The sequence below is a fragment of the Colius striatus genome, chromosome 3 (assembly GCF_028858725.1).
Source record: "Colius striatus isolate bColStr4 chromosome 3, bColStr4.1.hap1, whole genome shotgun sequence".
Classification (NCBI taxonomy): domain Eukaryota; kingdom Metazoa; phylum Chordata; class Aves; order Coliiformes; family Coliidae; genus Colius; species Colius striatus.
Window position 1 is genome coordinate 9,249,395 of NC_084761.1, and position 15,238 is coordinate 9,264,632.

General features: G+C 51.7%; 1 protein-coding gene across 2 annotated transcripts in view; it reads right to left on the minus strand.

The window, feature by feature from the left end:
* Positions 1-9,813: 9,813 nt before the first annotated feature.
* SYT17 (synaptotagmin 17) overlaps positions 9,814-15,238 on the minus strand; it is a 39,803-nt gene continuing 34,378 nt past the window's right edge. Inside the window, exons 8-9 of one of the 2 annotated variants that reach the window (XR_009818463.1) lie at positions 10,539-11,160; positions 9,814-9,880 (exon numbers count right to left, since the gene is read on the minus strand). Coding sequence is in view for 1 of the 2 variants with exons in the window: in XM_061993116.1 (XP_061849100.1) it covers positions 10,964-11,160 (197 nt within the window). In the remaining variant the exon portion in view is untranslated. Of the gene's footprint in view, positions 9,881-9,964; positions 11,161-15,238 lie in introns of those variants that run through there. The other variant, XM_061993116.1, reaches the window with a different exon arrangement.

The window sequence follows — 15,238 nt, forward strand, 5'->3', positions numbered from 1 at the left end:
TCAGGTATGGGCCCCAGCATTCGCCTAAGGGCATGGCCAAATGGGTCTCCCTCTTCTAATTACTGTTGATTGCTTTCTTGGGTCTGTACAAGAGGTGTGTAGTGCGGGTGAGGGCTAGGGGAGAAGGAGAGGGGAGGAAAGCCCAGGTAATGATGTATTTCCATCCCTTTTCCAAGAACTAAAAATGCAAGTTTGGGGAATTTAGGGCATGTTACATCAGTTTTCATGCCAAGCTAGGAAAAAGCGTTTTTCACATCACCTTTGCATGCCCAGTGCATCAGACTTGAGCTGGTTGCTGCTGCAAAGGGATGCTCAGGCTGCTGCAGAGGGCTGAGACACGGGTTGTGCTGCAGGAAGAGGACTTTATCCTCACTTTCCTTCTTCTCCCGGCCATGCCAGGGTGGGATGATGCACTTCTGTGCCCCTCACCTGTGGATGGAGGCCAGCTTGGCTGATCTGATGCCAATGGAGAACTCTGCGCAGTAGAGATCAGCTTCAGCCCAGGTCTTGTTGATGGGGAAGTACCGATAGCAGTGGCCTTCGTACTCAGTCCAGAAGAGCGGGCAGGAGTAGGCATGGACGGGCTCTGGCATGGCTGGGGCAGAGCAGAGGACATCCAGGAGCTAATGGCGAAGCAGCATGGCCAGGCAGGCAAGCAGGCAGCAGAGGCAGCAGCCCCCAGCCCTGCTCCCCTCACCTCACCCAGGCAAATAACCACCAAACACACACATGCAAAAAGCAACCGCTGTAGAAGCCCTGTGAAAACTAGCAAAAGCTACGACAAGTTTTGCAAAAGCTATGGGTTTCTTGGCTTTAGCATCTGCCTAAACCAGGAGAGATGCCTCAATACAGTTTGACATCATCTTAGGCAGACAGTGCTTAAAACAAAGGCACTGCCCTTTGCTACTGAGGAAACTGTGATAAGGGCTCATCTCCCCCCTATCAGGCACTGCTGGAGCCGTGTGCCGGGACAGAGCTGACGGCTGGGGGCTGCAGGGTCAGGGCTGCACTCTGCCCTCTTGCTCCTCGCTCCACAAGGCCCACTTGAACCTCCTCCATGTGAACAAACCCTCTCACCATCCCCCATGTCCCTGGAAGCCGCGTGCAGGCCCGCACGCATTGGATTTTGGCACCATAAATAGCCAGCAGTGCCCCACCAGCCTATCTGCCTCCCACCCCAGATAAGAGCTGGGGCCCACAGAGCTGCTCCTCTTCCTTTGCCACTTTTCAGCACAGCGGGGAAGTTACCCCAAAAGAGGCCATTTGGGGGGCAGGACACGTTTCTAGAGCCTTTGCAGTTGCCACTGTGTAAACACTGCGGCAGCATTAACACATCTTTCTGACCTCCTCCATCTCACACCCCTGTGGCACAGCAGGAGGATGTAGCACACACACAGCACACCACACACACACCTAACCCCCAAATCTTGCGGCACTTAGGCTTAGCTGCTGCTTTTTGAGTCTCGAGGAACTGCTGGCTTCCCCAGAGCCAGTCTCCACATCCCCATGGGGTGCTGGGTCCAGGCTCAGTCCTGCTGTTGGAGCAAGTGGGGAGACAGGCAGGGCAGAGAAGGGCAGGGGGTTATGGCAGACATCAGATGCCATGAAACTATCCAAGCAGGTAACAGGCTCAGAGAGGTCAGAGTGAGAGTGGTGCTATGGGGCCTCCAGTACTGAAGGGCTGGGGGAGGAAAGGCTTTCCCTGAGGGTGCAGAGAGCAAAACCCTGCCAGCAGCAGTGTGGGATGTTGGAGCAGTGAAGGCAGCTTTGGCATGGGGAAACAGAGGGGCAAGGGGAAGTCAAAGCAGCTGCAGGAGTGTCCATGGAGCAAAATCCTTCCCTCCACCAGTGCTGGCAGCTCTGAGCCATAATTTCGTATTTCACCAGCTATTTCCATGTGGGAATCTCTCAGTGTTTTACAAACAGCTGTCAGCCAGGCTCTGGGTCCCTCCTGTCCCACCCCCCTCCCAGGTAACAAACCACAAGGGACAAAGAACCTTTTTTCCCTCCTGAGCAAGGAGCAGAGGCCAAGCTGACTGCTGAACCCCACAGGGCTGTCACTTCATCTCCCTGGGACCACCAGCTCTGCACTCCACAGCAGCAAACCCACAAAAAGCAGTGAGGGGCTCTCCCAACCTCATCAGCACTAGTGATGGGATGAAGAGGAAAAAAGATGAGGCGTGCCTAGCTGGAAATGAGCAGAATAGCTTTAGGGGAGGGTGGCCAAGCTGCAGACAGCTCAGTGGCAGTGCAGGGTCTAGCTCTCAGATTCACATATAGAGGTGATTCTAGGATTTCACATCGGGGAAAACCTTAGAATAGCCCTAGGAAATGTAAATTATTCTACTGTAGCAATAGAACAGAAGGACCAGAAACACTGAGAACTGATCTGATATCCTAGGAGCAAGCCCTCCTCCTCCTGTAATGCTGGCCAGGGGTCTCTGTATCCACCAAAAATGAAGCAGAGCAAGAGCAGAGGGTCAAACCCACAGCATGAAGCTTCAGCTTCACTGCCAGGTCATGGATGAGGCATTCTCCTCCCATTCCAGCCAGGGCTGGGATCTGGCCCTGGCTCAGATTGCTGCTCCCTCCCGCCGAGGGCACCACAGGGGTCTGTGGCAGACAGGCACCATCAGCTCTCCCAGCAACTGGCATCTCCTTACAGGGGCTGTGAAATGCCTGGACAAACTCTACCTCTAGCAGTACAGTGCAAAATTCACAGGGGTTAAGCCAGCAGCATCCCAGGCAAACAGGGCCCTTCACTCCCGAGTGCTAATTGCAGCAGGTTTCCCCATGCCCTGGCTCCCAGCTGGGTCTGTCAGCGCCCTGGCTGCCCGGGAAAAGCACCCTCACTCTGTTCAGAGCAGCTGAAACCAACCCAGAGATGGAGACAGTCCTTCTTTGTTATTCCATACTGCTTCCCATAAGGTAGCATTAATTTGATGAGCTTCAGTGAACCAGAGGTGCCTGAAGGAATTTAAGGTTACATATACTGAAAAGGAAAATAGGGGAGGTCAGCACTTAATTAGCATCTTTTCTGTCAGGTCAGGATCAGAGGCTTTGGCTGTCTCTTTGGAGAAGAACTGTTGCTCCCATTTTTACAGGCAGGAACAATTGGGGTGCAGCTTTACCTGGGGTCTTTGGGGATTATTTTTAGCAGAAAAGCCATAACAAATCACATACAGGGTTGTGAATATAGGAGCCAACTCATGGCCCTGCCTCATATTCCAAGCCAGCAGCTGTTGATGGTATTTGGATTTAAAAGGGAACAACAGAAAGAATTTGGGGGCTATTTAGACCAGATCCTCACTTTTAAGCACCCCAGCAAAACATCACCCCCAGCAGTCATCAGCTCCTTGGCACAGGGCAGGAGCAGCACAGCCACTGCCTGTGGGACAGAGGTTCCTGCAAGCCTCAAGTCCCTTTCCCCAAACACCTGGTGAAAAATGTTGGCAAGAATCCTTCCTTCCTTTGCTTATTTACAGTACACCAGTTTTAAGGTCTGGACCATATTTTGACACAGCACCAGCAAAAAAGATGTCCAGACTTGGTTGAGGATAAAATTCCTCTCAGGCAGCTGTTACTAACTCAGAAAAACTGGGGAAAAAAAAAGGTATTTTAGGTCAGAAAGAGAGTTTTGTGCTCTCTGGCTTTGTACCAACAAAACTCAAGCCTTTTTATTTATTTACTAGCTGAGACCTAGTGCAGAACCACCAGGAAAATCACTTGTCAAAATCTTCTAGAAGCTGGCACTGCTCTGCCAAAAAGTTTCACTTCCCCACGTGGTCACTTTCCAATTTGAAATAATTAACTGAGAAAATCACAGCCAGTTTCACCAAGGTTGGGGTTTTTATTCCAGGATGCTACTGAGAAAGATAAAGACCGTGTGACTCCCACTGATTCAGCTGATGAAGACCCTGTTTTTTCCCCCAACAGCTTCATCCCAACGTGCAATGCTGCCTCAACTGATTCACAGATTTAAGATCTGACATTTGGAGCCAGGACAAGGTTGGTGAGAGATGCCCATGAGAGGAAGACTCCTAGGGGGCTGCAGCCCAATCAAAGGGTTTGGGACAGCAGATCCTCTTCTTGCTGCAGTGTTGAAGAGCTCTGTTTCATCAACAGCTGACAACTTATCAAAAAGCTTAGAGATACTAGGAGACACCTCACTGAAAGGCATGGTCTCAAAACATCCTCCTTGGCACATCCATAAGTTAATGCTGCTGTGTAACCTGAAAAAGCAAGTGGACTTCTTCAGCTCTTGGCTAGCAGCTGGGTTTGGAGGGCGTCCATCAACAAACACTCAAGAGGCTTGTCTAAAGTCACCACCAGCGAAGCAGAGCTGAGGAGATCCCTGCCACGTGGAAGGTTGTGTCATTCCCAGGGCAGAATGCCCACAGAGCACCTTTGATGGCACCTGAGGGCTGAGTGAGGGATGGGGAGCCCTCCCAGCTGGCAGTCAGAGCTGGGGCTCAGGACAAGCACCCTGCTGCTCGCCAACACTGTGTCCTCAGCTCAGGATCATGGGAGGGCCAGCAGCATACCTTTACCACTAAGCTGGCACTGCTGGAGCAGTAGGCACCTAGAAGGAATGGCTGAGACAACAGGGATGGGAAAAGGGAACCTTGGGACGCTCCAAGACAGTTTCAGCAAAAGCAGCCTGTGGTGAGGCTGGCGGGTTCCAAATGCCAGCTAAGCCAAACCTCCACCCCACCACAGTCTCAACACATCCACCTGCCCGTGTCCTCTTTCTTGAATAAACTCAACAAATAAGCATTAAAGCAGTGGTTTGGTGGGAAGAAGAGTGTAGCAGAGGCTGATAGTGCTATTGTGCGATGCTGGGATGCCTTGGGTCATCCATGGCTTTAGGAGCATGTCCTCAAGCCCTGAAACTACAGTCCTTACGAGCAAACAGTCTCACCTTCATGTTATTTGCAATATTTGTCTTTCATTAACTGGTGAAAAGGTCTCTTTTAGCATTCACCTTCAAAAGAAACAGATCAGGGGAGGGTTTTTGGTCTCTGTGTCTGGGGGATGTATGGAGCTGGAGAGGACCGTATCTACTGACGAACATGAAGCTTATTTAATAACTGGGCAATATTTTACACACACTGAGTGTTTCCAGGCACATTACAAATTCCCAAGCATAAACACCAGCCGAAGCACAGTGGAAGCAACATCCCTTCACACAGAGGGCTTTGCTTGTTAAAACCCTGTAATGAAACCAAAGCGGTTTTACAGCTCCTGGTCTTCTGTGAGTTACGTTTGGAGTCGGGAGGCTCTGGCAGACACGGGCAGCAGCCCTCCTGCAGCCGGCACTAACAGATCCAAGCTATCTTGCAGAGGTTTTCCCCTCTCCTTAATTAGTTTTAGTGAGGCTCCCACGGATTAGGCGTCTGGCAGGAAAGACAAGCTGGTATGCATCCTTTTTCTCACGAGCTCACTGAACAGCGCTTAAACTCCTTTATGCTCATGTTCCCATACAAATTTAACAGGGTGCAAACTAACTCGGAACAGCAAGTCCCACTTTCACCAGTGCTACCAAAAAGTTCACAAGAAGCTTGAGTAACATATAGCAGTCACCACCTCCAACATCTCAGGGGGGGGAAAAAAGGAGGTGGGAATAAGGGGAAATGACATATTTGTGGCCACTTTTCACATGCGGGAAGTGTGAGTAAATAAGCAGGGAGCCCCGGTCGCTGCCCAGCCGGGCTGCAGTCCCGCACCGCTCTCGTGTGTGCCTCCCTGCCCGCTGACCCTGCCATCCTCGCCGGACCCACGGGAGGGATGGCCGGAGGCTCCCGGCCCCGTGCCACGCCAGCACGCCTTGTCCCACAGAAACAAAGCCAGCCCGGACACAGCCTCGCTGTCCCGCGAGAGACATACCGGGGCTGCTCCTGGCCCTCGTCTTCGTGAAGAAAGTCGATCCCACGGGAAGGGAGAGGCTCGCGGAGCAGGCGGGAGCAGCCGCTGCCCCGCGGGACGGGCGCGCCGGGGCCAGCGCACGGCGCGGCTCCCGTCACCCCGAGCCCGGCTCCGCGCTCCGCACTCACCTTGGCTGATCTTGATGTTTGTCTGGGGGAAAGCCCGGGCGGCCAGCGAGGCCACGGAGAGCAGCGCGCACACGAGCCACGCGGAGCCCATGGCCGGGACGAAGGACGGGCGGCTGCCCAGCTCCGCGGGCGGCCGGCGCGGGGGGCACCGCTGGCTCCGGGGCCTCCCGCCTGTGTCGGGCAGGCTGTCGGGGCGGCGGTGGATATAGGCGCCGTGCTGCTCCCTCCCCCAAAAGCAGCGGCTCTCCCAGCGGCACCCGCCTCCACACCGCCGCGGGCTGAGCCCGGCCGCGCTCATCACACCTCTGCCGAGGGACCCGCGCCCAGGCCTTCGCACAGGGGCGCACGCCTCCTCCGGAGGCTACAGACGAGCAAGGCAATCCCTTATCTACCCCCTCCAATTGTTTCCCGAGACATTGTGTCCCCAGTTTAGCGCTGCCCAGCCGTGCTGTGCTGGGAGGCCAGGCAGGGAGGGGTGCTCGGGGCTGACCTTCACCTTAGGGTACCGGACAAACGTACCCTCCTGCCTGCTGCCTAAGGCCGGCAGCTCTTCAGACCCGGGCCGCAGGGGGCAGCAGGAGTGCGAGGGCTGTTGAGGCAGGGAAAGCTGTAGCCGGACCCCTGGGGTATGGCAGGGTGGGCTAGCGGAGGCTGGAGAGGGTTAAACCCCCCATGGCAGGGAGCTTAACCCATTACAGCCCCATTTATTTGTTTAACCAGAGAAAGGCGATGCTTTGACATACTAAAAGAGCCTGGAAGATGAAACCACTAGCTGTGCCAGGAGATACAAGGCTGTTGCAGGAACTCACCTTGTGCCCATCTGCCTGGTCTGTGACAGCTGCATTCAGGCGTGGAACAGCAGAAACCCTTCAGCAGCAGGTAGCAGTCAGTATTATTAACAGTCAATATTATCGAGCATGACTCCATTCTGTGGGTAAACTATTTTTGGAAATAAACCAGATTTTTTAAAATACTGTATGAAGTCCTTTTCCAGCTTTGCACTGCTGAGGGAAACAGTACAAACACTATTGTCATTTTCTGGTCCTGCTCCACTTCCAATGTATGTCTTAAATGAGCACTGAATGAACAGCTTAGAAACACACTCAATTCTTAGCTACAGATTCAAATTTCCAGCATTTTCTGGGACTTCGGTTGCGATGACCTGTTTTTACAGGCAAGATTCAAGTAGGAACAATTTGAGGTGACACAAGGCTTTCAGTATAGTAAGGCATCGGGATTTACTCCAGAGACAGTAACTCTTTCACATGTTAAATTTTCTTTGCATTACATTAAACCTTTTAAGAACCATTCCCCCACCCCCAGTTTCAGTCCCATACATTGATCTGAAGCTATACAGCTCAAGGAAAAGCCTATTGATATATCACACCACTCAAAACAAAGGAATTCCAGGCATCTGAAGCCAAGGCATGCCTGCTCCTTTCTTAATTATGTGCCAACCCCAGACAAAGCCAGTGTGACGGGCAGCTATCAACAAACTACGGACAAAACTTCAGAGTGTCTCAAGCTGCTCCCAAAACACAAATGTTTATGCTTAAAGAGGGAGCAGAGTCGCAGCAAAGCTGAGAACTGTGTTTCCAGCAGCAGAACCCCGGCGGCTCAGTGCCCTGCCCAGCAGCTGCGCACCGCCTCTGCTCCCGCCGCTGCCCAGCGACACGCACGTCCCGCACGCAGAGCTGCCCGCACCTGCACTCCCGGTTACCTCCTGATTTCACGAAACAAGAGGTGTGTTCCGCCTGCTGGAGGCAGCCCCAGGAGCACAGGCATATCTCCTTAATGCTGCCCTTCTGCTTCCCTCCCATCCCACGCTGTTTTCCAATTGCCCTCCGGGTCAGGAGCTCCTCAGTGTGCTTCTGTCCTGCTTTTATTGAGCTTCCCTTGACAATTTTTTGGCATCATATGCATGTGACACCCCCCTCCTCGTGGAACAGAGCTCCACAGACAGAAGCATGGGTAAGAGTTCTTGCTGTTGTTTCATCCCCTGTGCTTCCACAAAGCACGTGGCAGGTCTCAGGCCAGCTTCCATAGATGCCCAGAGCTTGTGCTGCTGCCCACAGACCCCTTGAGGAAGAATACTAATGTCAACGGCAGTGACTGCTCAAACCACAGCCCCTTGTCTGAGCTTTTTTAAGTTATGGGAAGAAATTGGCCTCCTACGGTGTGTGTTTGCCCAGGACACCCTGTGGGCTCCCTCTCCACCATGATTTATTGATGAGACAAACCAGGAGGAAGCCAGAGAAGAGAGATTTGCTATCGACCTCGCTGCAGGACAGAGGAGGCATTTCGCTGTGCAGAGAGACAGGTTAGAATTGAAACCCACTGTCCACAACATGCCCAGAAAGAGGATGCCCACAAAGAGCCTGTCAGCAACCCCCATGCCCACTGCTTTGTGCTGCTAACACAGTCAATGCAGCACTGAGAGCGTGCCCCTCCACTCCAACACCTTCAGCTCCTACCTGTGCTCACCCTCAGCCAGTCACTGCGTGAAGGCTCAGCAACGTGGTCAGCATGGCCAATTTTTTGCCATTCTCTATCCAAGGCTATGCTGTGCCTGGGAGCAAGGGGTCCACGTTGCCCCAGCCACTGAGATGGCTTCTGGATGCAGAGGGGTGATAACGTTTCTTGTAGCCTCCTTGTATCCATTTCATCCCCTCCTCCACGATGGCAGGGTCACCACATCAGACTTGGCTGGAGAACAAGCACAGGGATTCTCCAAGCACAGAGGAGAACAAAACACCCAGGACTCAATGTAAACCAGAGCAGGGTCCAGACCAAAGGCACACTGCAGGGATGCTGGTATCAGAGTTCCAACACAAGCTCCACACTGGAGCACACCCACCCTAGACAGCAGCAATGATTATCAACTGATGCACTTGCAGCTTCCCAAACAAGTTTTTTAAGATTCACCTGTCCCTAACTGTAGCAGCCAAACAACATAGAGAGATGAGACAGGCATATATACATATATATATGTATGTATAATTTTCTTCTTAAAAATCAAAATATTAAAAGCACAGGAGGTACTGGGATTTCACTCTGGGCTGCATTTGACGAGCAGTGGGGAGGGAGCTGCCTATTGCCCTGCCTTGCTGTGTGCCAATTCGTTTCTCTGACCTCCAGTCTTTGCCTTGAACAGCACCTTTGTTTTGCTCAAGGCAACTCTCCCACTGCCAGCAAAAAAGAACTGAGGCATGGCAGAGGGAGAGCAGGCTGCTCTGTAGCTCTCTCTAGCAACCCATGGGGACCCTGGGGTCATGACCATGGGAAGACTCGGCACTCATAAGGTGATGGAGGGCCTGGGCTACTGCAGGGACCATGGGCTAGCCACAGGCAATTTCACAGGTGATTTAGGCCAGAGCCTGAGGCCCTTCCCCAGCTCCTCTGTTTGATCACAGCAGCACTGATATGGCATCAACACATCCCCTTCCAGCCCAACACAGATAACACTGCTGAAAACAGCAGACTCCTCCTCTCCCAAACACATGCAGACAAAGTCATGGGCCAGGCCCAGCTCTCTTCAGGATGATCTTGTGTTTGTTTGATTTCTTGAACGGGCTGAAAGCAAGTTGTGCAGAGTCAACGATGACACACAGGGCAATCTAAAAAAACAAAACAATAACCATTTGGGGCCTGCTCCTGCAAAGAACAGAGCCCATAGCCCAGCACTGAGGCTTGGACACGACTGACCCACAGCATTGGGTGTACTCTGGCTGGGAACTACACGTGACCACACCAACGCATCTGGCTCGCTCTCCTGACCAATCTCCATCATCAGCTCCCCAGTTTCTCTTAGGTTGCTCCTGGTTCACCTGCAGTGAGTAACAAGGGGAGGAAAAGCCAACATTTTGGCCACCAGAGCTCCACACAAAGACCATTGTGCTCACACGGATCACTACGTGGCACAATTCAATAGAATTTTATTTTCAATAAATATACAATTCTGCATCATACCAGACAATATGCTGTGTAAAAATAAAAGGTACTGAAGCAACCAACAGGACAGCTTGACCGCAGCTAAGTTCACTTGGTGACCTGGAGAACTACCTGGGTTAAACACACACAAGACAGAAAGAGCCACCGCAGTCTGTGAGAGGATGAAAATCGTGTCTTTTGGGTCATCTTCACCGCAAAAGCCCCCGCAGCAGGTTTCTTTTGCATGACACAGGTTTGAAAAGACACGAGCTGGGCTTCCCCGGTACAAATGCTATTGGCAACGTTTACTTTGCTATATCACCACTGGATCTACTTGGACACACACAGACTGCTATCGAGAGTGGCAGGTCTCGCCGCCGACGCAACACCGGGGCTGCTGGACGTGGGGCCAGGCACGTGCCCCGGCACACAAATGCACGTGTACATACTAACAGGAGCTTAATTCCGTTACAACTAGTACAAGGACAAAACTGGAGTCGGAATCGATTTCACCACAGGTTCTACCGCTTAAAAAAATATCCTAGTCTAATTTACCACGTTCACCGACGAGAGCACACGGGTACTTTACATCTCCGGGAGGATGAGCCATGGATTTGGGCTGGAAGGACAGCGGAGGCGATGCCCAACTCCTCCACCCGCTCGGCGCTTCCCGCGGCACCTCCGCACGCAGCCCACGCTGCCCGCCAAACAGATGAGGGTGGCCAGGGAATGGGGAACGGCCAGAATCCAGCGGGACAGGGCTGGATGGCCAGGCCACTGCTGGCCCCAGGGCAATGGCCAGAACCCAGCAGGACACAGTTCGCAGAGGCCCGTGTGGCCGGTTGGGTGCCAGCAGCCGCTTCAATCCAACGGAGCTGCCATGGGGTGCGTGTAGGGTGTGAGGTGGGGTGATTCTGTCAGCGGTTTGTTGTTTTCCTCTTCGCCCGCCTGCTTGGCCTGGCTGCTGTTAGTCCCCCACCTCATGTCACCTCCAAGGACGCTGGAGAGACGCGGTCGCACTCCTCCCGGGACCGCAGGCTGTGCCACTGCTCCACGGCCGTCCGGTGCGCGTTGAGCATCCGGCGCCAGTGGTTGGACTCGGGGGCACCCGTCGAGTACTGCCCGATCACAATCCTCCCAATGAAGTCATTGCTGCTCTTCACGTTGTGCCCGTACACTGGGGAGAGCAGAAGCACAGGTCAGTCACGGCAAACGCATCGCTTATGTACCCAGAGCCCTGCTGCCAGAAAGCCAAACATCCTGCAGATGTGCCCTCACACAGCACGTCAGGCTCTGGAGGTTTTGGTGTTTGAAGCCAGCACCTCAGAAGTGTTAGAGAGACTGAATCAGGAGTTTGGAAAGAATAAGATGAGCTGTACTACAGATTGAAAAACAATTCACATAAACAGGACACAAATCCAGCTATAGTATTTAGCAACAAGAGGTGTTCATGCTAGAACCATAGCATGGTTTGGGTCCATAATGATCATCTTCTTCCAACCCCTCTGCCATGGGCAGGGACACCTTCCACTAGATGAGGTTGCTCCAAGCCCTATTCAACCTACCTCTGAAGTAGAATTACACTGTGTAAAGAAATGCCAAAAGCTCTGCCTGGACATGGTGAAAGCAGCCAAGCAGCCTGTGCCTGGGTAAGAGATGGGGCAGCATCTCAAACTGTCCTCCTCCAAACGCAAGTGTCATGAACCACTCTAGTGCTAATCAACACCCTTCCTGCCTCAGAGACAGGAATCACACACATACAGGCCATCAGCAGGATGTTGATACAGATTTTTTTTGCCATAATTGTCACTGCAGCTACTTCTTAAGAGTCTAGAAAAGTAAACAAGGGAGAGATCAACCAAACACCCTGTCCTTTGGATTATCCCAGTCTCCTGGAACAAAAGATGGCAGCCAGGAGCAAACTCTAATGATGGGCCTGATCCCAGGAAAGGCTGCATGCCCCCGCCTCACAGGAGCAAAAGCACTTTGTGTTCTGTGAGTTCAAGCCTTGCCTCAGCTCATTAGAATGTTGAACAAAAAGTCTGTGCAAGCTGAAGCCAGGATACCCACAGGCACTGGCTGAAATAGGAAGGATTAAAAAAATCTTTTCAGGAAAGGGAGGGATTTTTAAGAACAAATGTCTGCAGGGGCTCCAAATCCACCCAGGCTTGTGCAGCAAGAGCAAGTTCAAAGGGGGAGTGGGGCTGGCATGGAGCCACGAACCAAGCACAGAGCCGAGAGCTGCCAACACTGCCACAGCCACGGCCCTGCTCCAGCACCAGCTCCCCAGGCTGCAGGGAATCAGCACCAGCTCCCCTGGCCGCAGGGAATCAGCACCAGCTCCCCAGGCTGCAGGGAATCAGCACCAGCAGCTCCCCTGGCCGCAGGGAATCAGCACCAGCTCCCCTGGCCGCAGGGAATCAGCACCAGCAGCTCCCCTGGCCGCAGGGAATCAGCACCAGCTCCCCTGGCCGCAGGGAATCAGCACCAGCTCCCCTGGCCGCAGGGAATCAGCACCAGCTCCCCTGGCCGCAGGGAATCAGCACCAGCTCCCCTGGCTGCAGGGAATCAGCACCAGCTCCCCTGGCCGCAGGGAATCAGCACCAGCTCCCCTGGCCGCAGGGAATCAGCACCAGCTCCCCTGGCTGCAGGGAATCAGCACCAGCTCCCCTGGCTGCAGGGAATCAGCACCAGCTCCCCAGGCTGCAGGGAATCAGCACCAGCAGCAAAGCCACATCGGGATCCCTTACAGCACCACTCCCCATCTTTGTTGGGGCTGTGTATTTCTTATAATAACATATCCCACAATGAGGTAGCATTATTTTAAGGTGGCATCCAGCATCTCCATCCTCTCCCTGCTTCGCTAAGGCTGGTTCCTAACTACTACACTGGTATGGAATCTTGCTCTGGCTGACTCAAGGGCCACATGCCACTGCAGTCCCAAAAAACAAGCTGTGCAAGGTTACCTCTCACTTTATACCTTTCCACAGCTCTGACACACAAGTTAAGGGTAGAGATCATAGAATCATTTTGGTTGGAGGAGACCTTTAAGATCAGAGTCCAACCACTAACCTCACACTGCAAACCCACCACTAAACCATGTCCCTCAGCATGTCAGCTATGTATTTGAAATGTCTCCAGGATTGGTGACTCCACCACCTCCTTGGGCAGCCTGTGCCAGTGTCAGCCCTCTCAATGAAAAAGCTCTTCCTAATCTCCAATCTAAACCTCCCCTGGCAAGTTACCTGAGAATAGCATTGGTAATGACAGATCTCCAAGTGCCCAAATCAGTTCTCAAAATAATTGCACTGAAAGGAATAAGAGTAGTCTGAAACTTAGAGCATTGTGAGTCTATCTTCACATCACCATTACAAATGTACTGGGGGTACATCCTCTTGTTAGGAAGACTGCATCTCTTCTGCTTGTTGCCATCACCTAGGGGTGATGCCAGTGTCTCTGTGTGACGTGCCACCAAGGATGCACCCCTGCCAAGAGGCCAGGTTGGTATTATTTGGGAAGGTCACCTTTTGAGGATGTGGTGACGAATTTCCAGCCATCCATCTCCAACTAGCACACAGCTTGTCAGTTACTAATGAGTTCTGCTACAAGGCAATGGATCACAAGTGTAGCAAGCATGCCTATGCTAAATATCCTGCTATGATTTATTATCCTAATGAAATAAAATGTGACAAAAATCACATGAAAGTACCCCCAAACCAAAGGCTTCCCTAATTTCTATATAGGACATTTTTTTCCCCAGAAGAAAAGATGATGAAGTCTAATCCTGGAGGCAGTACCAAGTAATTCAAACCAAGAAGCCTTAAAGCCCATCAATTAATCATAGATAAATTAAGGGTGGGGAAGTACCCCAAGCATACCAACTCTTCAAAAGTAACCCTTCTCAGGACTGTAAAAGGAGCAGGTGTGCTAAATAAGGGGACTTATTATTTTAACGTTGATTCAAGTATTCTGAACTCCTGTAAAGCATCTTGCTAATCTTATTGTGCCAGGTAATTAGCATCTTGATTCCTTTAGGGTATTAACGTGCTAATTATACAAGCATTGTTGTTTCTATCATTAACTAGTTTAGATACCACAGGGGTAGACTTATTGCTCAAGAACAGGGAAGATATTTTTCCAAGGCCAAATGCTTGTTCACACACAGACCATATAAGGTGGCACTAGGTTCAACCCCAGGTTTACAAACTCAGCTGCTGGGGTGAAGCTCTTTCTCAAAACATGAGAGTATGCCAAAAATCTGAGTTCACACATCACTTTACAAGCCTTTAAACCTCAAGGACACGCCTTTCTTGGAGCCTAATTGCTTTATTCCACTCTTAAAATGACCAGTATTTGCAGAGCAAATTTGCTGATGGTTGAACTGCACTGAGCTGTGGTGTGGACCTTACCCAGGAGAAGGTGCTAAAGTTGATATTGTGAAAACAAGCTCTTTGCTCACATTCAGAAGCACAATTTCCCCTGTTGCTGTCACTGGTTCTTCCAAGAACAATTTGGAAGTGAAAATTGCAGGAGCCCATAAGCCCAGGTGAGAAGCTGAGAGCAGAGATAGGTTTCTTGCTGCAACTCACTGCACCATGAGCTCTGTCTGAACCTGCTTTAGCAGGGGGCTGAACTCCAGAGGTCCCTTCCAACCCCAACCATTCTGTGACTCTGTACAATTCTGTGACCCATGTATCACAGCTATAGTCCCACCTGCAATGGAGCCAGTTCTACACAAGCTCATTCCTTCAGCCTCAGGAGGAAAAAAGCTCCTGCTCTTTCATTTCAGCTTCTTCCACAACAGGAAGAGGTGGAGAAGCCCCTGTGGTCCAGCCCACAGGACAGCGGTTGGGTGCTGCACCACACTGAGCCCTCGTTATGGCACAAGTAGAGTTCCTGATGAGCTGTGTTCCTGATGTCTGAGCATCCCCTTGCAGAGTCTGAAAGGAGCTCAGAGTAAATTTCAAGATTAAATCTCCTCTCATCCACAAAACACTCCTAGTAACTCTGTGGAGCTGCTCAGAAGCAGAAAATGAGGTAATTATCATATGGAGTTTTGAGACTGACTCAGATTCTGGTTGTGGACAGGTAGACACTGTTTTCCACTTAAGAAACCTATTTTCCTGACAGAAAACTACACACCTGATCTCATGAGCTTTTTTCCCACCATCGCAGTAATTTACACAATAGCAACATCCATTTCCAGGCTAACACAGAGCAAAAAGCAATTAAGGAAGCAGAGGTCAAACCAATTC